Here is a 23988-nt window from a genome sequence, read left to right on the forward strand (position 1 = left end):
GTATCCAGATGGCACTGCACCGGCGAGGGAAAGGGAAGCTGATGAGAGGTAAGGGAAAAGTCCATTTAATGAATAGGTTCACTACAGACTGTACTATCTCTAGACCCCCTCTCCATACTCCCTCATAATATATGGATCCCCCAGATAATATTGATCCTCCAACAGCTGACATATCTTATCTAAACTCCCGGAAACCTAGGCATGGCTTTTTCGAACTTAGTTGATTTCGCAAGAAGCAACTTGAAAAGCACAAAGACTACATCTAAACAAACCTTACGTCTTCGTTCAGCTCATTCTTGCTTATCTCACCCTATTTCCTTACTTTAGCTTAGAAGTAGGCATATGGGAAGTTACACAAAGATGACTTATGGGTTGGCCTAAGCTTACTCGATTCCATTCTTTCCAATATCATATACGCCTATTGAAATGCATCTATCTCCTCTCCTCCCCTTCTTTCTTTTTATCCATTTTATATACCTAGTCGAAGACTACTTCAGATTATAGGGCGGGCTTTTCTACCCATTGACCGGGACCGATCACTGTGTTTGACCGCTCTTGGTATTCAGACCTTGGACTTTTTTGCTAGGACCTGATCCATTCTTTAAGAGCTCTATACATAAAGAGAAGGCGTATTCACTTAAAGGACTGTGAAATCTACCCTATGCCCCGAAAAGTCTAGGCACCTAAATAAAGGAAAGATGGGATCCCTGACCAATAGATTAAGCTATCCAATGAGTTAGGAACCTTTTTTCTTCCCCCTTCTCTTCTCCGCTTTGCTCGAGGGAATACGACGAGCAGTCATCTCCAGCATTCAGGTGGTCCTATCATCTCTATTTCCTCCCGACATTTCCTTCTCTAGTCAGGGAAGCCATAATCAGTTAGTAAGAAGTATATCTATAGGGAGTTTCTAATAAGAGAACTGGATGTGCGAAACTTGTGTCAAGAGGGGTGTAGAAAGGAGAAAAAGCATAGTTCAAACTAGCCTCATCACAAAAAAAGCCCATGATCAAATGTCTTCTTTGAGGTGGCACGAAGACGAAAGTAATTAGTTCAACAAGGCCGGTGATAGAAGGGCTGGGCCTAATTAATTGTTCTGGTATAGAGATGAATGAGAGGATGGAGATAGCGCATTGAATGGTTTGAGGAAGTAGTTAAACAATGATAAAATTTTGCACAGATAATGCAGGATGAAAGTTCGATATGTTCCTAAAAATATGCTAATTTGAAAGGTAGGAATTTTTATGGTGACCTATGAAATATGAACTCGAAAATGCCAACCTCGAGAGGAGTAGGCGATCTCACTGCATAATGCGAAAGTGCCCGTCTGGTCGAAGTAAGAAATAGCATTAGATACTGGTCAAACAGCAGACCCGAGCATATGGAGGACAAGTGGAAAGTGGATTCCAGGTTCGAGAGGTTCCTCCGTCTGCCTCGGCTCCAAGGCAGCTACCAAGCTCGTAAGCAAGCGGTCTGTTAATGATACTTAATGAAAAAGAGATCGGCTCTTGGATGATATATTTGGTTATAATAACACATTCCTTAGGTTAGAAACCGATTCAATCGACTACTTACTGAAATGAAATAAGAACCCTCTTTGGGAGAAGTTCTCATAGTGATTAGAATGACCAGCATGAAAGCAGTGATCTTCTAGGTCTGGCTCATAAATAGGCCTTGGCTCCACGGCAAGTCCTTCTTAAGCATGTGATGGAGCTCAAAAACGGCGTTAGGCCGTGAGGGCAACTGATGACCATTCGGTCTATTGATAGGACAGTCACTACCGAAACCCCTTTCTATGTCCTTACGAAGATGGAATACGATCTTAAACTTAGACGAGTTGCTAACCGAAGGCAAAAACCAGGGATTTTTGGAGTATGTACCTCGATTTCCAACGGGAAATTCATATCTAATAGAGGACTAGATCGATGCTTTAATGCGAGGGCAGGCTATCTACTCGCTTTCTTGCCTTATCACGAGCTATTGAGAACGGATCTAAGGGCATCCCTACCTACAATCCTTCCTTGGTGCCCCATTCCTATCTTCTTTTCCAGCCATCAAACTTGTTCAATTCATTTTCTTGAGATATGTGGAATAGTGATATCATACTTGAATCCACATTCCCAGTATTTGAGGAAGAAGTAGAATCTTAGTCCTTTCGAATTTCTAAGTTGGGAATTTGATATCGACTAAATCAAGAAACTCGATTTCACTATGATATGACCACTGAACCCTTTGATGCAACATTTCTTGTTTCCAGAAGATCTCGGATGGTTTCTGAAGCTTCCATGATCTTGTAAAAGAAAGAAACCCTTTCTATAAGTCATGAAGACGTGGACCAAAAGACTAAGAAACTGCACAATCTATTGATTGACTGAAAAACTCAAGCTGAGTAACTTGCTTGAATGATCGCTCTGGCTCTGGGCCGTCTGATCTTCGGGATGCAGAATAGGGGATCGCTTGCCAACCGTTAGTTAGGACCAGTGAAAACCCACGCTTGGTGAAGGCGAAGTTCAGTTTGGAGATCTAACAATTCCTTATGTCGTGTATCCTCGATTGATACAGCCTCAGATGCTTCAATTGTAGATTTGAGTATTGAGCGAAAGGTTACACCAGCTATAGGTTCTGTATTACAGGCTAATCCTACTCCACTAGTACCAATAGGAGGCATAGGGGAAAAAGCACAACACCTAGGAATAGGAATCAACAACACAAAAACTTTCTGAGAAATTACCCAGCAAGAAAACATATGCGCGTGGGCGCAACGGATTTCGCTCCCGTGCGCTCATCCCTTGCTTGTTCTTTCAGACTAGCACTCTTTCCCTCTCTTTGAAGTAGATTTCTCAGCTCCATGAGTCAAACGAAATAAGGCGAAAGGCCCACTACTTCTTCATTCATGGCTTATTGATTTGATTGATCCCCCTTTCGTATTCATTCGACCTGAGGTGAGGTTGGAACAAGAGTTTTCATAAAAAGAATGGTTCTTTTATGCAATTATGAACGGGCAGGCCTCTTGTGCATTCCTCCAACTCTATGAATGAAGGGGGGAGTATGAGGAAGGCCGATTTTCTTTCTATATGAAGATGAAAAAAGGATCCGGGTCAAACATTTCTTACTTTTGTTGAGTATGACTGAATGAGGAAGAGCTCCTTATGTGGTATCACTTTACCACCATCTGAAATGCGCGAAACTCCGATTGGTGGAAGCCAGTCCATGAAGATTCTCCCTTCTCTTACGTGAAATTCCCCTCTTTCGGTAAGCATCCAGTATCTCAGCAAATGAACATTTCTCTAAGCTTATCCTGTAGCTTATACGTTGTTTGAAAGCTGCTCCAAGGATCCAACGAATAGCTAAGGTTTGTTGTCGATCCCTGACTACAATCCCAGGAACATCATAAATAGTACCTGCGACTCCTACTTTGACCACTTCGCATATTGGCTTTATATTATCTACAGCGTCAACCATAAGTTTTATTACATCGCGTTCAGTTCGTGCTAGGCGGTGAAAAGTTTTATAAATAATAGCACGAACTCTCGTTCTTTTACCATCGATCATGCGAAAGTTTACCAATTTCTTGATCAATTCTTTTTGCTCACCATCAAAGTCCCCCATATAGCTGAGAATTTCCGAGCAATTGGAAGCCGCTTTCGATGACGAGGCCGATAAATTGATATTACGCGATCGTTACTGTCCATCTTTTTCAGCTCTGCTCCCGAAAAGAGAAAGGAAAGGAGACTGATCTTGACGTCGGCGTTGGTTTTTCCAACGAAACGAATATTTTTAGAACGGAACTTCACACTCAACAATTAGAAACCTAACTAGATCAACAATGCATTCTCGAATGTTTGACATATCTTCCAAAACCAATCTTAAGGATAGGATCATTTAAATGATCGAGATCACGAATCACACCTTTCTGCTAAGCTTCGGCTAAAGCGATTGTAGCAGCACCGGCACCTATTGATTTAGCTCCTTCTAACATGCCGAGTCGCGACATGACATTGTTTCACGAACTTCCATGACAAAATGCTAGTTGCCTCGTAATGCATACACTAGAGCGTTTGTCCCATCGACAAAGGCCGCTATACGCGTTTTCTGAAGAGCAACATTCTCTTATAACCAAACATTGCAAAGATAGAAAGGAGTATCCTGAACGTAAGGCCAATGGCTAGCATACTTCGCTGAACACTCACGATATTCAGCTAAAGCTGGATGCATATTAGATTAGATTATATTCTATTATATCTTGCCTTGGTAGAGCGAAACTTTGAATCCAACACGAGCAACTCTCCCGGTTTAGCGATATTGATGGGTTCCAGCCTCATTCCACTAGCCCTATGAGGCAGAAACTCGTCCCACGTACGGTTCGGAGGCCGAGCCCCACCCCTGCAATAATGGTGCGGCTTAGGTCAACTAATATGAATAAGATACAGTTCACTCAACGATTGCCCTTGGGTCCCGAACTCCATATGGGGAAGGAACGTTGTTGTTTGCGAGGTCTCGATCATTTACATGGACCCACTTCTCATTCCATTTGTGGGAATTTGATGATTTATAAACCGTCCCCAATGAGCGAAAGGTTCATGTTTGAACATGATGAATCACTTCGTGCCGACCTGTTGCCCATAAACTTTCCTGCCAAACCAAAAAGGTCACCCATACCAAAAATCATACCAAAAAGGAGCACGGTCACCATAACAACATTTGCGACCGTGCTTGGTTTGATCGATCCCTCTATTATGGGATTTATGTTTATACCAAAGCCTCTACTTTTGGATATTTACGCTGATGAAGGAAAGCCTTGTTAAAGACTACTACTTTTGACTTCCTTTTTCGTACTCTTCTTTCATCCTTCTTACCAGAACACTTTTCCTGGTTCAGAAGAATAAGATACTGAAATTGTGGCTTACATATGGAAAATGCCTTTGTCTTGAAGCTACCAATGCACATCACGGTGAAATCATTGTCAATTAATTGTTAGATTCCCCATATCACCCATAGCCACCCAAATCTTTTTTTTGCCTCAAACTCTACTGCCCTATCACTCCTCGATAAGTGCACTTAATGTTGAGTCCATGGATTATACGCACTCTCACCCTTCCACCATTGCTAGCCTCTTCGGTACCGTGAATTGCCCTTTCTCACCTTGAGAGTTGGTGCAAACTTCGCTGGTGCATCGAAACCCCGTGATATGATACGCTCTATCACACATAAGCCTCCTTATATCTTCCTCAAAACAGCCACCATACCTACCTATTATGGCATTTCCATAGCCATTCCGAGATATATTGCCATGCAACTTTCCACCGTTCCATTTATTATGACATGCATCATCATTGTCATATTGCTTTGCATGATCATGTAGTTGACATTGTATTTGTGGCAAAGCCACCGTTCATATTTTTTTTCATACATGTCACTCTTGATTCATCGCAATCCCGGTACACCGCCGGAGGCATTCACATAGAGTTATATTTTGTTCTAAGTATCGAGTTGTAATTCTTGAGTTGTAAGAAAATAAAAGTGTTGTGATCATCATTAGAGCATTGTCCCATGTGAGGAAAGGATGATGGAGACTATGATTCCCCTACAAGTCGGGATGAGACTCCGGACGAAAAAAAAGAAAAGAAAAGAGGCCAAAAAAGAAAGAAGGCCCAAAAAATGAGAGAAAAAGAGAGAAGGGACAATGTTACTATCCTTTTTCCACACTTGTGCTTCAAAGTAGCACCATGATCTTCATGATATAGAGTCTCTTATTTTCTCACTTTCATATACTAGTGGGAATTTTTCATTATAGAACTTTCCTTGTATATTACAATGATGGGCTTCCTCAAATGCCCTAGGTCTTCAGTTGCAAGCGAGTTGGATGCACACCCACTTAGTTTCTTTGATGAGCTTTCATATATTTATAGCTCTAGTGCATCCATTGCATGGCAATCCCTACTCCTTGCATTAACATCAATCGGTGGGCATCTCCATAGCCCATTGATTATCCGCGTGAATGTGAGACTTTCTCCCTTTTTGTCTTCTCACACAACCTCAATCATCATATTCTATTCCACCCATAGTGCTATGTCCATGGCCCATGCTCATATATTGCGTAAAAGTTGAAAGAGTTTGAAAAAGCTAGGTACGAAACAATTGCTTGGCTTGTCATCGGGGTTGTGCATGATGAGAGCATTTTGTGTGACGAAAATGAAGCATGGCCAAACTATATGACTTTGTAGGGATAAGTTTTCTTTGGCTATGGTATTTTGATAAGACATAATTGCTTGATTAGCATACTTGGAGTATTACTATTTTTATGTCAACAATAAAGTTTTATCTTGAATCTTTCAGATCTAAACATTCATGCCACAATAGAGAAAAATACATTGAAGAATATTCTAGAAAGCATTCCACATCAAAAATTCTGTTTGTATCATTTACCTACTCGAGGACGAGCAGGAATTAAGCTTGGGGATGCTGATATGTCTCCAACGTATCTATAATTTTTGATTGTTCCATGCTATTATATTATCTGTTTTGGATGTTAATGGGATTTATTTTACACTTTTATATTATTTTTGGGACTAACCTATTAACCGGAGGCCTAGCCCAAATTGCTGTTTTTTGTCTATTTCAGTGTTTCGTAGAAAAGGAATATCAAATGGAGTCCCAACGGAATGAAACCTTTAGGAACATGATTTTTGGAACAAACGTGATCCAGATGACTTGGAGTGGACGTCAAGAAATCAACAAGGCTGCCACGAGGCAGGGGGCGCACCTACCCCCCTGGGCGCCCCTCCCCCTTGTGGGCCCCTCGTAGCTCCACCGACCTAATTCTTCCTCCTATATATGTTCACATACCCCGCAAACATCCAGGAGCAGCACGAAACCCTATTCCTACTGCCACAACCTTATGTACCCAAGAGATCCCATCTTGGGGCCTTTTCCGGAGCTCCGCCGGAGGGGGCATTGATCACGGAGTGCCTCTACATCAACTCCATGGCCCCTCCGATGATGTATGAGTAGTTTATCTCAGACCTTCGAGTCCATAGTTATTAGCTAGAGGGATTCTTCTCTCTCTTTGGATCTCAATACAAAGTTCTCCTAGATTCTCTTGGAGATCTATTCGATGTAACTCTTCTTTTTGTGGTGTGTTTGTCGAGATCCAATGAATTGTGGGTTTATGATCCAGATTATCTATGAACTATATTTGAATCTTCTCTGAATTCTTTTATGTATGATTGGTTTATCTTTACAAGTCTCTTAGAATTAACAGTTTGGTTTGGCCTACTAGATTGATCTTTCTTGCAATGGGAGAAGTGCTTAGCTTTGGGTTCAATCTTGCGGTGCTCGATCCCAGTGACAGAAAGGGAAACGAAACATATTGTATTGTTGCCATCGAGGATAAAAAGATGGGGTTTATATCATATTGCATGAGTTTATCCCTCTACATCATGTCATCTTGCTTAAGGCGTTACTCTGTTCTTATGAAATTAATACTCTAGATGCATGCTGGATAGCGGTCGATGTGTGGAATAATAGTAGTAGATGCAGGCAGGAGTCGATCTACTTGTCACGGACATGATGCCTATATACATGATCATGCCTAGATATTCTCATAATTATTCGCTTTTCTATCAATTGCTTGACAGTAATTTGTTCACCCACTGTAATACTTATGCTATCTTGAGAGAAGCCACTAGTGAAACCTATGGCCCCTGGGTCTATTTTCCATCATACAAGTTTCTAATGTATTTTATTTTTCAATCTTTACTTTCAATCTATATCATAAAAATACCAAAATACTTATCTTATTATTATCATCTCTATTAGATCTCACTCTTGCAAGTGGCTGTGAAGGGATTGACAACCCCTTTATCGCGTTGGTTGCGAGGTTCTTATTTGCTTGTGTAGGTACGAGGTGACTCACGCATGGTCTCCTACTGGATTGATACCTTGGTTCTCCAAAACTAAGGGAAATACTTACGCTACTTTACTGCACCACCCTTTCCTCTTCAAGGGAAAACCAACGCAGTGCTCAAGAGGTAGCACCCACCATGAGGCTGCGGGTCCATCCAGTTGATGTGCGGTAAAGCGCACCTTCTCAGCATCTATGCAACCTGCGGTGGTCAGCTCCCTTCCAATCTTACAGAGCCAATCATCTGCAACAATCGGCTCGGTGCTACTAGAGAACACTGGCGGATTCAACCTTAGAAAGCAGGCTAAGTTGTCGACTGAATGTTGTTGTTTTTGTTGTTGTTGTTGTTGTTGTTGTTGTTGTTGTTGTTGCCTTGGTTCTGGACTAGCAACTGCATCATGACATTCTGTTGTTGGATCAACTGAGTGAGCTCTGGTGGAAAGGCAAATGCGGGGTCATGTCTTGCAGGCATCTGATAGGTTTAGAGGGGTGAGAACAGAATAGAGTGAGGTCTAAAGAGAGATTTTCACCACCCATATGCACATGAGACAAACACATTCATTTCACACCACTCAATTCAGACAAGATTCATACAATCGATCTAAGCTACCGTTACAAATTCTCACGGACTATAACTATATACATGGAAGAATTCTAATGGTAATATGGTGGTCGACTAGAAATTTTTATCAGTGGAAGACTCCATGATATCTGCTCTAGTTTCATCTTCATAATCATCATCGCTATCGGGGTCGGAGTCTGTGTCGTCTAGTATGATGTAATCTTTTGAAAAAATGTCCACTCCAGGTCTAGGATCCCCCATGAATATCCCTAGCTTCTTCTTCAGGTCTTCATTCTTCTCCAGTGGTACAACAATTTCTTCTTCATAACCATCACGTGTAGACTTGAGTTCCCCTTCTAGCTCCATGTTTCGGGTCATCACCTTCTTCGTGTCTATCATGTTGGCGCACATCTGGTTCTCGTAGCGTCGAATGTGCTGGTTCAACTCCTGTATGTAGGCTGCAATAGATTTATCCTTCCTGGTGTGAATCATCTCCCATTGCTCATCTTGGCGTCCACATATCTGGTAGGTGGTGTCCTCAAGATCCTTGTTGTACACCTCGCGGATGCGTCCAATGGCGATGTGGGCAGCCATGCAGTTTCCTAGACTCCAGGTTGGTGCATGAAAGGAAAACTCGATGGGCTCGGTAACTGGTGCGAACGTCCTTACTGGAACACGAACTTGAATCGTCCAGTGCTCCTCTTCTAGTAAAGTGGCGGTGAAGGTTCCAGTGATGCTTGGTATGCCGATGTTCAGGTACCTATTGACTTCCTTCAAGTGTCGTCCGAAAGGGGTGTCATCATCCGGTTGAGTGAACTTGTTCCTTTGGTCCGCCATCTATAGAGTAGAAATGGAGAAGAGTTAGAAATGAGTAGAGAAGATTATCCTATGGCTTTTCCTAGTGGTCGCGTCCTATAGTCAGTGTGTGCTCTGATACCATCTTGTAGCGACCTGATCCCAATGGACCATAGTCTCTGTGCTTAAGTGTCATCCCTAGATTAGTATTGCTGACACACACAGTACTCGAGGATTTATTGAAGAATTCAATCACACACTTATAACAATGAGTGTCTCAAAAAGAGTACTTATTACAATAATATGGCTAAAGGCCATCTAAATAAGATAACTACGAAAGCTTCAAAGATAAATGAGTCCATCCAACTCCATGGCAAAACTAAGTGCATGACAATGACCTATCGCATCTTACTCTTCGTCTGAAAACTCTGCAACATGATACGTTGCAGCCGTGTAGGTCAGCACATGGAATATGCTGGCAAGAAAACACTATAGAGCAATGAACAAATAACAGCTATCACTACATGCATATTTGGCTGGTGGAGGCTCTATGGTTATCATTTGCATAAATCTAATTTTTCCCAACAACAAAGGAATATATTCTATTTAACTACAAAGTTTGATGAAATATTGAGAAGGTACCCCCAACTCAATCCCGAATTAACATTAATAAACCAACAAATTCATTAAGTAAAGTGATGAGATCAAAACAATAATTCAAGCACCAAATACTCAAGATGTCCATAACCGGGGACACGGCTAACCATGATTAGTTTGTACACTCTGCAGAGGTTTGCACACTTTTCCCCACAAGAGTCGATCTCCTCCGTTGTATTTCTCGCACTGCGTGATGTTTGAGAAACGGATGACCAAGACACAGTCTTTTCGAAGAGGTCACCTTAAGAGATACATAGGCCGGTACACTTACAATTCCCCTACATCTGCTAGCCCATCATGGAAAGGATTCCCACAACTTACTCAACTATGCCAGAGCCCATAATGGCTTGTGGCTGCACACGGAAGTTTCTAGCATGAATAATCTTATGATCCCTTTGACCCTGGGTGACATTCCATAGGATGATCACACGGGTACCCTGGGATCTCCTAGGACAACACTGGATTCCCCAGGTGCCCACAACCAATCCACCCAGATGTGTATTGAAGTAGCCACCTTAAGTTTCAATTAATTATAAATAACTCTCACATCTTTGATGAATCTCACATACCAATCCACATCTACCAGCATAGCAAAGTAGTGCAAGCATAACACAATAATACCCAGGGTTTGAATATAAGACAATAGGTTCCTACCTCATCAACTACTTCCCAATACCCACATGTTATCAAAGTCCTACTCATGCAATGTTTGAGGGTTTGAAACTAATGCATAAAAACTGGGTAAATAAGGGATATGATCAAAGTGTTACTTGCCTTGCTGACGATCGGAAAACCCTAGTGATTCGTAGTAGCAAGCCTCACACTCCGGAAACTCGATCGTGAACAAACAATACCATACATAAGCACTTAAGCATAATATGCAAAGGTAAAACCAAAATAACAGATCTAAACAGAAAGTTCATGTGAAGAGCTTCGATTTGCAAAAAGAATCACTCAAATCGGAGTTACGAAACTCAAACTACGATAAAAAGAAGTTCCAATTCAAATCTGCTTGAAACCAAATTTTAAATTTTCAAAATCATGTTCAAGTTGTTTATCTGGACAGAGGGGATCAAGATGAATAAATTGGCGTTGGTTTCACTGGATTTGGATAAACGAGCAAAAAGTAGTGATGGTTTGAAGATCAGGGACTAATCTATGAAGAAAATAATTATGTATAGGTCCCTGGCCGAAAATTGAACTAAAAAGAAAAACCTAACGAACGAATGTTCGCTAACAGAAACTAAGGAACGAATTCATTCAATAAAAGAACGAATCGGTGAACGTTCACTAATTAACACAACCTAAATAATAAATTGATGCAATAAAATAAAACCGAAATTAAAAAAACCGGACGGGTTCTATCGGTTTTACACTGGTTTGGGGAAAAAGACCGGCGGCGGCGGCTACTCCGGCGAGGGTGGCGAGGCGGCGCGGCAGCGTGCTCCGGCGAGCGGCGGCAGCAGCCGCAGCGGGCGGCGACGACGACTTGGGAGGAGAGGGGGTGGCTATTTAAAGGGCCCCGGGGGTCCTGCCTTGGGCAAGGGGCGGCGCTGCCGTGGCCGGCTTGGACTCCGGCCAGAGTCCAGCGTGAGCACGACGCGGGGAGGCGGTGCGGCGAGCGGGCCGGCTGGGCCTTCGGCCTAGTTCAGTCCGAAAGAAAATATTAAAAAAAATTCGCTGCAGGAAAAATCCAAAAAAAAATCCTAAAATGCAAAAAAGAAATCACGGCCCTCTCCTAATATTTAGGACCACGTGAACATTTTTCTAGGCTAAAGTGAAATTTTCAAAAATGCAATTTTTCCCTAATTTAACCGAATAAAATCTCAAATAATATATATATTTATATTTATTCAAAATTGAATTTCCATTATTTCCTCTATTTTGAAGAAGTCATATTATCTTCTCTCATTATTTTATTTTTTCGAAATAATTGGGAAAATAATTTCAAATAAAAATCACTTTGATCCACTTTACAAAATTTGAAAATTGTATTTTTATGAAAACATCCAACTCTCTCAATTGGTCCTTGAGTTGCTTAAGGCTCTAGGATCAACAATGTCCAAATAAAACAAATTCAAAATGCTCAAAATATGGATGCATATGATGACCTAATGACTAACATCCAAATTGAAAATTGGGATGTTACAAAGATGACTTGATGCAGAGGGATAGATCCAAGCAATATGGTAAAAATACCATCTTTTTGACATAAAGACACTAATACTCTGGCATCACAACAATCATGTCTTTCAAAATATCAATGCTAAAGGACGTTTTCCCTACAAAATCATATAGTCTTGTCACACTCCATATTCTTAAAACAAAGTATTTATCATGCACAACCCCGATGACAAGCCAAACAATTGGTTCAAACTTTTTAACGCGCTTCAGCCTTTTCAACTCTCACGCAATACATGAGCGTTAGCCATGGATATAGCACTATGGGTGGAATAGAATATGATTGTGGTAGGGATCAATAGGAGAAGGAAGAAAGAATCGCATTAACTAGGCGGATCAATGGGCTATGGAGATGCCCATCAATCAATATCAATGCAAGGAGTAGCTAGGGTTTGCCATGCAACAGATGCACTAAGAGCTATAAGTGTATGAGAGCTCAAACTGAAACCTAAGTGGGTGCGCATCCAACTTGCTTGCTCATAAAGACCTTATGACCCACAAGTATAGGGGATCTATCATACTCCTTTCGATAAGTAAGAATGTCGAACCCAATGAGGAGCAGAAGGAAATGGTAAGCAATTTTCAGTAAGGTATCCTCTACAAGCACTAAAATTATCAGTAACAGATAGTTTTGTAAGGAGGTAATTTGTAATGGGTAACAAATAATAAAAGTAAATAAGGTGCAGCAAGCTGGCCCAATCCTTTTTGTAGAAAAGGATAAGCCTGGGCAAACTCTTATATAAAGGAAAGCGCTCCCGAGGACACATGGGAATTATCATCAAGCTAGTTTTCATCACGCTCATATGATTCGCGTTCGGTACTTTGATAATTTGATATGTGGGTGGACCGGTGCTTGGGTACTGCCCTTCCTTGGACAAGCAACCAACTGATGATTAACCCCTATTGCAATCATCCGAAACTACAAAAGAAGTATTAAGGTAAACCTAACCATAGCATGAAACATATGGAACCAAATCAGCCCCTTACGAAGCAACTCATAAACTAGGGTTTAAGCTTCTGTCACTCTAGCAACCCATCATCTACTTATTACTTCCCAATGCCTTCCCCTAGGCCCAAACCATGGTGAAGTGTCATGTAGTCGATGTTCACATGACACCACTAGAGGAGAGACAACATACATCTCATCAAAATATCAAACGAATACCAAATTCACATGACTACTTATAGCAAGACTTCTCCCATGTCCTCAGGAACAAACATAACTACTCACAAATCATATACATGTTCATAATCAGAGGGGTATTAATAGGCATAAAAGACCTGAACATATGATCTCCCACCAAGTAAACTAACTAGAATCAACTACAAGGAGTAATCAACACTACTAGGAACCCACAGGTGCCAATCTGAGGTTTTGAGACAAAGATTGGATACAAGAGATGAAAAAGGGTTTTAAGATAAGATGGTGCTGGTGAAGATGTTGATGGAGATTGACCCCCTCCCACTGAGAGGATCGATGGTGATGACGATGGTGATGATTTCCCCCTCCCGAAGGGATGTTTCCCCGGCAGAACACCTTCGCCGGAGCCCTAGATTGGTTCCGCCAAGGTTTCGACTCGTGGCGGCGGAGTTTCGTCCCGTAAGCTTGCTTATGATTTTTTTCCCGGACGAAAGACCTCAGATAGCAAAAGATGGGCACCAGAGGCATGCCATGGGGCCCATGAGGCAGGGGGCGCGCCCCCACCCTCGTGGATGGTGGGTGGCCCCCTCTGGTTTTTTCTTCGTCCAATATTTTTAATATATTCCAAAACGTGCCTCCGTGAAGTTTCAGGACTTTTGGAGTTGTGTAGAATAGGTCTCTAATATTTGCTCCTCTTCCAACCCAGAATTCCAGCTGCCGGCATTCTGCCTCTTCATGTAAACCTTATAAAATAAGAGAGAATAGGCATAAGTATTGTGACACACTATGTAATAACAGCCCATAATGCAATAAATATTGATATAAAAGCATGATGCAGAATGTACGTATCAACTCCCCCAAGCTCAGACCTTGCTTGTCCTCAAGCGGAAGCCGAAATCGAAAAATATGTCCACTTGTTTATAGATAGAGGTGTTGATAAAATAAAATACGGACATGAGGGCATCATGATCACTCTTAGAACAACAACATGTATATATATTGTCATATGATTTATCATGCTAAAGTAACAATTCATTCACAATTTCAAGTATGAATCAAAAATTCAATTGAAAACTAACAAACTATAATATCAGTTATTGAAAAGAGTCAATATAAGAGCTTTTCAGCAAGTCCACATACTCAACTATCATTTAGTCTTTCACAATTGCTAACACTCACGCAATATTTATGGGTACGAAGTTTTAATCAGACACAGAGAAAGATAGGGGCTTATAGTTTTGCCTCCCAACATTTTACCTCAAGGGTAATGTCAACAATAATAGTTCATGAAAACTCACATCCAATTAGCTATATATAAGGATCTTTCCAACACATTGTGCTTGCCAAAGGATAAAATGTAAAAAGGAAAGGTGAAGATCACCATGACCCTTGTATGAAGTCTAAGACAAGAATAAAGATTGGCCCTTCGCAGAGGGAAGCATAGGTTGTCATGTGCTTTTATGGTTGGATGCACGAAATCTTAATGCTAAAGAACATCACTTTATATTGCCACTTGTTATATGGACCTTTATTATGCAGTCCGTCACTTTTATTTTTTCCACATCACAAGATCATATAAAGCTTATTTTATCCACAGTAATAAATCATACATATTTAGAGAGCAATTTTTATTGATTGCAACAATGACAACTTACTTGAAGGATCTTACTCAATCCATAGGTAGGTATGGTGGACTCTCAAGGAAAAACTAGGTTTAAGGGTATTTGGAAGCACAAGTAGTATCTCTACTTGGTGCAAAGAATTTGGCTAGCATGAGAGGGAAAGGCAAGCTCAACATGTTGGATGATCCATGACAATATATATTATTTCAGATGTAAGAAAACATAACCCATTACGTTGTCTTCCTTGTCCAACGTCAACTCTTTAGCATGTCATATTTTAATGAGTGCTCACAATCATAAAAGATGTCCAAGATAGTATATTTATATGTGAAAACCTCTCTTTCTTTATTATTTCCTATTAATTGCAACAATGACCAAAACTATGTTTGTCAACTCTCAACAACTTTATTTCATCATACTCTTTATATGTGAAGTCATTACTCTCCATAAGATCCATATGATCTCTTTATTTCTTTCTATGCTTTCTTTTATCTTTTATTTTTATTTCCTCAAGATCATATCAAGATAATCAAGGCCCTTGACTCGAAACTAATCTTTATTATATATAGCTCATGGACTCGATTACATAGAAGGATCATAAAGAAAAACTCAAAAATAGATCATACTAAAACTTTATTCTACTAGATCAAGATATAATCAAAAGGATCGAACTAAGAAAAATGTCAAAGATAGGAGTGTGATGGTGATACGATACCAGGGCACTCCCCCAAGCTTGGCAGTTGCCAAGGGGAGTGACCATACCCATGTATTTATGCCTCTTTCTTCGGAGGTGGAGGAGGTGGTGATGATGATGACAATTGTGCCTTCAGCTTTTTCCTGTTGTAATTGAGAAGAGCGATCTCCTCCTTTAAATCATCGACCTCCTATTCCAGCTTCAAGATCTTGTCACATAAATCTCCTTTGCTTTTCTTCCGAAAACGAGAAGGAATAGATCGGTTGTTACACAGTTTAGCCATCTTCAGGAGAATAAGCTTCTTGAACTTCACGTGCATATCCGCAGGTTGAGGTAGAGGAACATCCTCCTCCTCCGAACTTGAATCATTGATCATCCTCAAGTGATCGTCCTCCTCATCATCCGTAGTTCGACCACAAGGAGATAGGTCCCCAAAGGGCTTTGGGTCAGCAATGAGATGTGAGACATAACTCTCTCCGTCGGAGTCTTGAGATGACATCTTGCTCTAAATTTGCGGCAGAAACAGCTCGAAACAAAAGCACAGGATAATTGTGTGGTACGGTGGTCAAAACCTTCGGGAGATTATATAATGAATTTTTACCGACCAAAAGAAGTATCGTGCAAGAAAACGGAGTCCGGAGAGCACACGAGGTGCCCATGAGGCAGGGGGCACGCCCAGGGGGGTAGGGTGCGCCCTCCACCCTCGTGGAAGCCTCGTGTCCTTCCCGGACTGCTTCTTATTTTCCTACTTTCTTAAATATTCCAAAACGGAGAAAAATTGCTATTAGAACTGTTTTGGAGTCGGTTTACTAACCGTACCACATATCTCTTCCTTTTCGGAGTCTGAAACGTTCTGGAAAGTGTCCCATATGTATTCCTTCGGGGTTACGGTTTCAATAACATTAGTTTCAACATTTATGGGATTGCCTGAGATATAATGTTTGATTCTTTGACTGTCACCACCCTCGGGTTTGTGCCTTCGAAGTTGTTGATTTTTATGGCACCGGAATGATAGACCTCCTCGATGACGTAAGGACCTTCCCATTTAGAGAGGAGTTTTCCTGCAAAAAATCTTAAACGAGAGTTGTATAACAATACATAATCACCTACATTAAACTCATGTTTTTGTATCCTTTTGTCATGCTATCTTTTAACTTTTTTTAAACTGTTTGGCATTCTCATAAGCCTAGGTTCTCCATTCATCAAGTGAGCTAATGTCAAATAACCTCTTCTCACCAGCAAGTTTGAAATCATAATTGAGCTCTTTAATGGCCCAATATGCCTTATGTTCTAGTTTGATAGGTAAGTGACATGCTTTTCCATAAACCATTTTATACTGAGACATACCCATAGGATTTTTATATGCAGTTCTATAAGCCCATAATGCATCATCAAGTTTCTTCGACCAATTCTTTCTAGATCTATTAACAGTCTTTTGCAAAATTAATTTAAGCTCTCTATTACTCAGTTCTACTTGACCACTAGACTGCGGGTGATACGGAGATGCAATTCTATGATTAACATCATACTTAGCAAGCATCTTACAAAAAGCACCATGAATAAGATGTGAACCACCATCAGTCATTAAGTATCTAGGGACTCAAAACCTCGAAAAAATAACTTCTTTAAGCATCTTAATAGAGGTGTTATGATCAGCACTACTAGTTGGAATAGCTCCTACCCACTTAGTAACGTAATCAACAACAACTAAAATATGTGTATACCCATTAGAGGAAGGAAACAATCCCATATAATCAAAGCCCCAAACATCAAATGGTTCAATAACAAGTGAATAATTCATAGGAATTTCTTGACGTCTACTAATATTACCAATTTTTTGACATTCATCACAAGACAAGACAAACTTACGGGCATCCTTGAAGAGAGTAGGCCAATAAAAACCAGATTGCAATACCTTATGCGCAGTTCTATCTCCAGCGTGGTGTCCTCCATAATCTTCGGAGTGACATTTACGTAGGATCTGTTCCTGTTCATGCTCAGGTACACAACGTATAATAACACCATCTACTCCTTCTTTATAAAGGTGTGGGTCATCCCAGAAGTAATGTCTTAAATCATATAAAAACTTTTTCTTTTGCTGGTATGTGAAACTAGGTGGCATAAATTTAGCAACAATGTAATTAGCATAATCAGCATACCATGGAGCAGTACGAGAAGCATTTATGATAGCTAATTGTTCATCCGGAAAGCTATCATCAATAGGTAGTGGGTCATCAAGAACATTCTCTAACCTAGACAAGTTGTCTACAACGGGGTTCTTAGCTCCCTTTCTATCAATAATATGCAAATCAAATTCTTGTAGTAGGAGAACCCATCTAATAAGTCTAGGTTTAGCATCTTTCTTTTCCATAAGATATTTAATAGCAGCATGATCAGTGTGAATAGTTACTTTAGAATCAACAATATAAGGTCTGAACTTATCACAAGCAAATACAACAACTAAAAATTCTTTTCCAGTAATAGCATAATTTGTCTAAGCACTGTCTAGAGTTTTACTAGCATATTGGATGACATTTAATTTCTTATCAACTCTTTGTCCTAGAACAGCACCTACAGCATAATCACTAGCATCACACATAACATCAAAGGGTAAATTCCAGTGAGGTGGCTAAACAATAGGTGCAGAAATCAAGGCTTTCTTAAGTATTTCAAAGGCTTCTACACAATCATCATCAAAGACAAAAGGAACATCTTTTTGTAAGAGATTAGTCAGAGGCCTAGAAATTTTAGAGAAGTCCTTAATGAACCTCCTATAAAAATCGGCATGACCAAGGAAACTTATTATACCTTTAATGTCCTTATGACACGACATCTTTTCAATAGCATCAACCTTAGCTTTATCAACTTCAATACCACTTTCAGAAATTTTATGCCCCAAGACAATACCTTCATTAACCATAAAGTGGTTATTCTCCCAATTCAAGACAATATTAGTTTCTTCACATCTCTGCAAAACTCGATCAAGGTTGTGTAAGCAATCATCAAAAGAAGTTTCGTAAACGGAAAAATCATCCATGAAACCTCAATAATCTTTTCACAAAAGTCAGAGAATATAGCAGTCATACATCTTTGAAAGGTAGCAGGTGCATTGCATAAACCAAAAGGCATACGTCTATAAGCAAAGGTACCGAAAGGGCAAGTAAAAGTTGTATTTTCTTGATCCTCTTTTGACACAGGTATTTGAGAAAAACCAGAATAACCATCTAGAAAGCAAAAATATGTATGTTTGGATAACCTTTCTAGCATTTGATCAATAAAAGGTAATGGGCAATGATCCTTCTTAGTAGCTTTATTTAATTTGCGGAAATCAATTACCATTCTATAACCTGTAACAATCCTTTGTGGGATCAATTCATCTTTATCATTAGGAACAACAGTAATACCTCCCTTCTTAGGGACACAATGGACAAGACTTACCCACTGACTATCAGCAATGGGATAAATTATACCTGCCTCCAGAAGCTTTAGTATTTCTTTTCTTACCACTTCTTTCATCTTAGGAGTTAACCGTCATTGGTGATCAACAACCAGTTTAGCGTCTTTCTACAATTTTATTTTGTGCTGGCATAGAGTAGGACTAATGCCCTTAAGATCATCAAGAGTATATCCAATAGCAGCACGGTTCTTGTTTAGAGTTTTCAATAATTTCTTTTCTTCATGCTCTAAAAGGTTAGCACTTATAATAACAGGTATATCTTTTTCTCATCAAGATAAGCATATTTAAGAGTATCAGGTAATGGTTTAAGCTCAAACATGGGATCACCCTTGGGTGGAGGAGGGTCCCCCAGGATTTCAACAGGCAAGTTGTGTTTCAAAATAGGTCCCTGTTTAAAGAATACTTCATCTATTTCCCTTCTTTCATTCATAAACATATCATTTTCATGGTCTAGCAAATATTTTTCTAAAGGATCTTTAGGAGGCATGGCAATAGAAGCAAGACCAATAATTTCATCTTTACTAGGCAATTCTTTATCATGGGGTTGTCTACGGAATTCGGCAAAATTAAACTCGTGAGACATATCCCCCAAACCAATAGTAACTACATCCTTTTTGCAGTCTATCTTAGCATTAACAGTATTCAAGAAGGGTCTACCAAATATAATGGGACAAAAGTTATCTTGTGGGGAACCAAGAACAAGAAAAATTAGCAGGATATTTAACTTTCCCACACAAGACTTCAACATCTCTAACAATCCCAACTGGTGAAATAGTGTCTCTATTGGCAAGCTTCATTGTAACATCTATCTCTTCTATCTCAGCAGGTGCAATATCATGCATAATTTCTTTGTATAAGGCATGAGGTATTGCACTTGCACTAGCACCCATATCATATAAGCCATGATAGAAATGATCTCCTATTTTAACAGAAATAATAGGCATGCCTACAATAGGTCTATGTTTATTTTTAGTGTCAGGTCTAGTAATTCTAGCAGCTTCATCATAGAAGTAAATAACATGCCCATCGATATTATCGACCAAGAGATCTTAAGCCATAGCAATACTAGGTTCAACTTTAATTTTCTCAGGGGGTGTAGGTGTTCTAGTATTACTCTTACGAACCATAGTTGAAGCTTTAGCATGATCCTTTATTCTAACAGGGAAAGGTGGTTTCTCAATATAAGCAGTAGGAACAACAGGATCAACATTATAAGTGATAGTCTTTTCTTCCACTTTAATAGGTGCAACTACTTTTACTTCAATGGGAGGATTATATTTAAACCACTTCTCCTTAGGGAGATCAAAATGAGTAGCAAAGGATTCATAGAAAGAAGCTACTATCTTAGAGTCAAGTCCATATTTAGTGCTAAATTCACAGAAAACATCGGTCTCCATAAAAGATTTAACACAATCAAACTTGGGTGTTATACCTGACTCCTTACCTTCATCGAGATCCCAATATTCAGGGTTGCGTTTAATTCTTTCCAATAAATCCCATTTGAATTCAATAGTCTTCATCATAAAAGATCCAGCACAAGAAGTATCGAGCATGGAGCGATTATTAAGAGAAATCCGAGCATAAAAATTTTGAATAATAATTTCTCTTGAGAGCTCATGATTGGGGCATGAATATAACACTGACTTAAGCCTCCCCCAAGCTTGAGCGATGCTTCCTCCTTCGTGAGGCCAAAAATTATATATATATATATATATATATATATATATATAATTACGATCACGATGAACAAGATGCATAGGATAAAACTTCTGATGAAATTCCAATTTCAATCGGTTGTAGTTCCATGATCCCATATCATCACATAGCCTAAACCATGTCAATGCCTTTCCCTTCAATGATAAATGGAAGACCTTCTTCTTGATAACATCCTCGAGCATACCTCCAAGCTTAAATAATCCATAAACTTCATCCACATAGAGTAAGTGCAAATCGGGATGCAATGTTCCATCTCCTGTGAAAGGATTAGCCAGCAGTTTCTCTATCATACCCGAAGGATTTTCAAAGTAAACATTTTTCAGTAGGTTCAGGAGCAACTCTTTGCTCTACTGGTCGGGGTGAAGATACCCCGAACAAGCCCCTCAAAGGATTATGTTCCATAGTAACAAGTGACAGTAAATTTCACCACACTATATAAATTTTTCCTTACCAAATTCCACCTACCAAAGGCGCTTCACTCCCCGGCAACGGTGCCAGAAAAGAGTCTTGATGACCCACAAGTATATGGGATCTATTGTAGTCCTTTCGATAAGTAAGAGTGTCGAACTCAATGAGGAGCAGAAGGAACTGGTAAGCAATTTTCAGTAAGGTATTCTCTGCAAGCACGGAAATTATCGGTAGCAGATAGTTTTGTAATGAGGTAATTTGTAACGGGTAATAAGAAATAAAAGTAAATAAGGTGCAGCAAGATGGCCCAATCCTTTTTGTAGCAAAGGATAATCCTGGACAAACTCTTATATAAAGGAAAGCGCTCCCTAGGACACATGGAAATTATCGTCAAGCTAGTTTTCATCACGCTCATATGATTCACGTTCGGTAGTTTGATAATTTGATATGTGGGTGGACCGACTTACTTGGACAAGCATACCACTTATGATTAACCCCTATTGCAAGCATCCGCAACTACAAAAGAAGTATTAAGGTAAACCTAATGTCAGGACCGTATTTTCGGGATATTAATTTCCTAGAAAATGGCCCTTGTGCTCACCGGCCCCAGGATTACTGTTAGCTGATGAGGCACCAACTTGATATGAAAACTGCAAGAAAAATACAAGATATGTAGTACAAGACCATTCTGGCCTATGAGTACAACAAATGGTTTCTAGTGGTTGATGGCGGAAGCGGTTTGCGGATCATCAACGTCTATGGGACTCCATTTCCCACAGGAACAGCTGACCTGGATAACTCCTATCTTCACGAGGCTGCTATCACCATTGCGTAGGTTCCGGGGTTGTCATCGCGACGCTCCTCTCAACGCAAGAAATCTGGCCAAGACAATAGCTAGGGAGAAGCCAGTGAGTACTTTTGAATGTACTCACAAACATTATGAACACGGGTATAATATAACAAATGATAATCATGCTATGAAATATTCTATGATCACACGTCCGTTACAAAATCAACATCCATGATGCATGCAGCAGGTTATTCATCTATAACATGAATATGCCGTAAGGGAGTAGAAACAGAATGCACCGATCGGGTGTCTGAAGCGACGCCTCGAAAGGATAATAATATAAAGCATGCCTCAGTCGGGCGTCTGAGCGACATCACATAAAGGTATTATAAAAGCAATAAGTAGCAAACATGCCACAGTCGGGCGTCTGTGCGACACCACATAAAGGGCTTATAGAGTAAATAAATAACAAGCATGCCACAGTCGGGCGTCTCAGTGACGCCACATAAAGGGCTTTATAAAGTAAATGAATAACAAGCATGCCACAGTCGGGCGTCTCTGCGACACCACATAAAGGGCTTATAAAGTAATCTAAATGACAAGCATGCCACAGTCAGGCGTCTCCGCGACACCACATAAAGGGCTTATATGAGAATAATCACAGTGAATATCCAGGAGGTAGAACCATCCTAGGGATACTCAATAATTCAAATTATGTAAATGGTTAGTCCATAATAATAGTAATCATAATCATCATGAGTCACATGTCATGATCCATGTTTTGGTTTAGCCATCTTTCCTCCGAAGACCGACACAGACCGACACTTGACCCATCCCAGACTGTAGTCTTTAACCATGGACACGGCTATTCGAATAGATATAATCTCTGCAGAGGGTGTACTCTTTACCCACGAGCAACTAATTCCTTTAGTCCATCAGGACTAATTCCGCCTATGGTCTTTTAATTGAAAACATGCCTGACTGCACACACCAGCCTAACTTACCGATGTCTGGAAATCACCCATGACACCCGTTAAGCGAAACTCTAAGTGGGGAGGCTACAACCTCGACTAGCATGGGATCACAATATTTATAACGCACGCAAACTAGGGGAGCTACCCCCTCGGCTCCAATCGGAAACACCCATGCCCTCGGACCAGGTGGCATGCCTACCGGATGCAGCCGGTATCTTCCACCATGGCCTCTCTGTACGGTGTGTGCTAGGAAAGGGGTTGACAACTTACTGAACCGTACCCTACCTATGGCAGGGACAAGTGGTAGTATGAAACAAGTATGGGGGTTACTGGAACAAGACTCGATCTATGGTCAACTCAGGAGGTTAAAGCATTACCTACATGATAAGCATAAGAAGTATATTCCATACCAATCAGACAGAATCACCGCTCATCGTACCCCACCATGCCTTACCGGACATATCCGTCTCGACGAAGAACTAGGGACAAGCTCGTGTCTACCCAAGACAGTGGCTTCCCGGATTCCTTCCATTAGACATGAAAGGCATACGAGGATGACTACTATCACAAACATATCGAATACCAACAGCACGGAGTCATCAATATGCACTTATAAGTATAATCATATCATCGCATAAAATAACGAAAACTCCGAGACAAGGTGGTGCTGTAACCGTATCAAACAACACACGACAATATTATGCCAGGGTTCAGAATGCTTGCCTTAAAGAGCATGTAAGTGGGGGTGCACTTTTGAAAGTTGCTTCCTTCTTTAAACACCCTATTTAAGAAAATTCAAATTAACACATACTTTCAAAACAATACAAAAAAAGTTGCTTGGAAAATTTTCAAATAAATATGAAAATAAACTAGACAAAATTTGAGAAACAACATAAAAAGAATCAAGTCAATTGGACTTATATTTAAAAAGTTATAGCCAGTCAAAGTTTAGTCAAAATCTGTTTTTAATAAAAATCAGAAAAAGAAAACGTTTCGGCAGCACTTACGTTTTCCTCTAGCAAAGGTATATTTGGTGGAATACGCTTTCACTTAAAACACACTTCGGCTGGGCTGGGTCACTGACAGTGGGT

General features: G+C 40.2%; 1 protein-coding gene across 1 annotated transcript; it reads right to left on the minus strand.

Moving 5' to 3' along the window:
- Positions 1-3044: 3044 nt before the first annotated feature.
- On the minus strand, positions 3045-3754 carry LOC123106740 (ribosomal protein S7, mitochondrial-like). The gene has a single exon (XM_044528821.1). The coding sequence runs from the start codon at positions 3604-3606 to the stop codon at positions 3160-3162; it is 447 nt and encodes a 148-aa protein (XP_044384756.1). The 5' UTR covers positions 3607-3754; the 3' UTR covers positions 3045-3159.
- Between the last annotated feature and the right edge of the window lie 20234 nt (positions 3755-23988).

The sequence above is a fragment of the Triticum aestivum genome, chromosome 5A (assembly GCF_018294505.1).
Source record: "Triticum aestivum cultivar Chinese Spring chromosome 5A, IWGSC CS RefSeq v2.1, whole genome shotgun sequence".
Lineage (NCBI taxonomy): Eukaryota > Viridiplantae > Streptophyta > Magnoliopsida > Poales > Poaceae > Triticum > Triticum aestivum.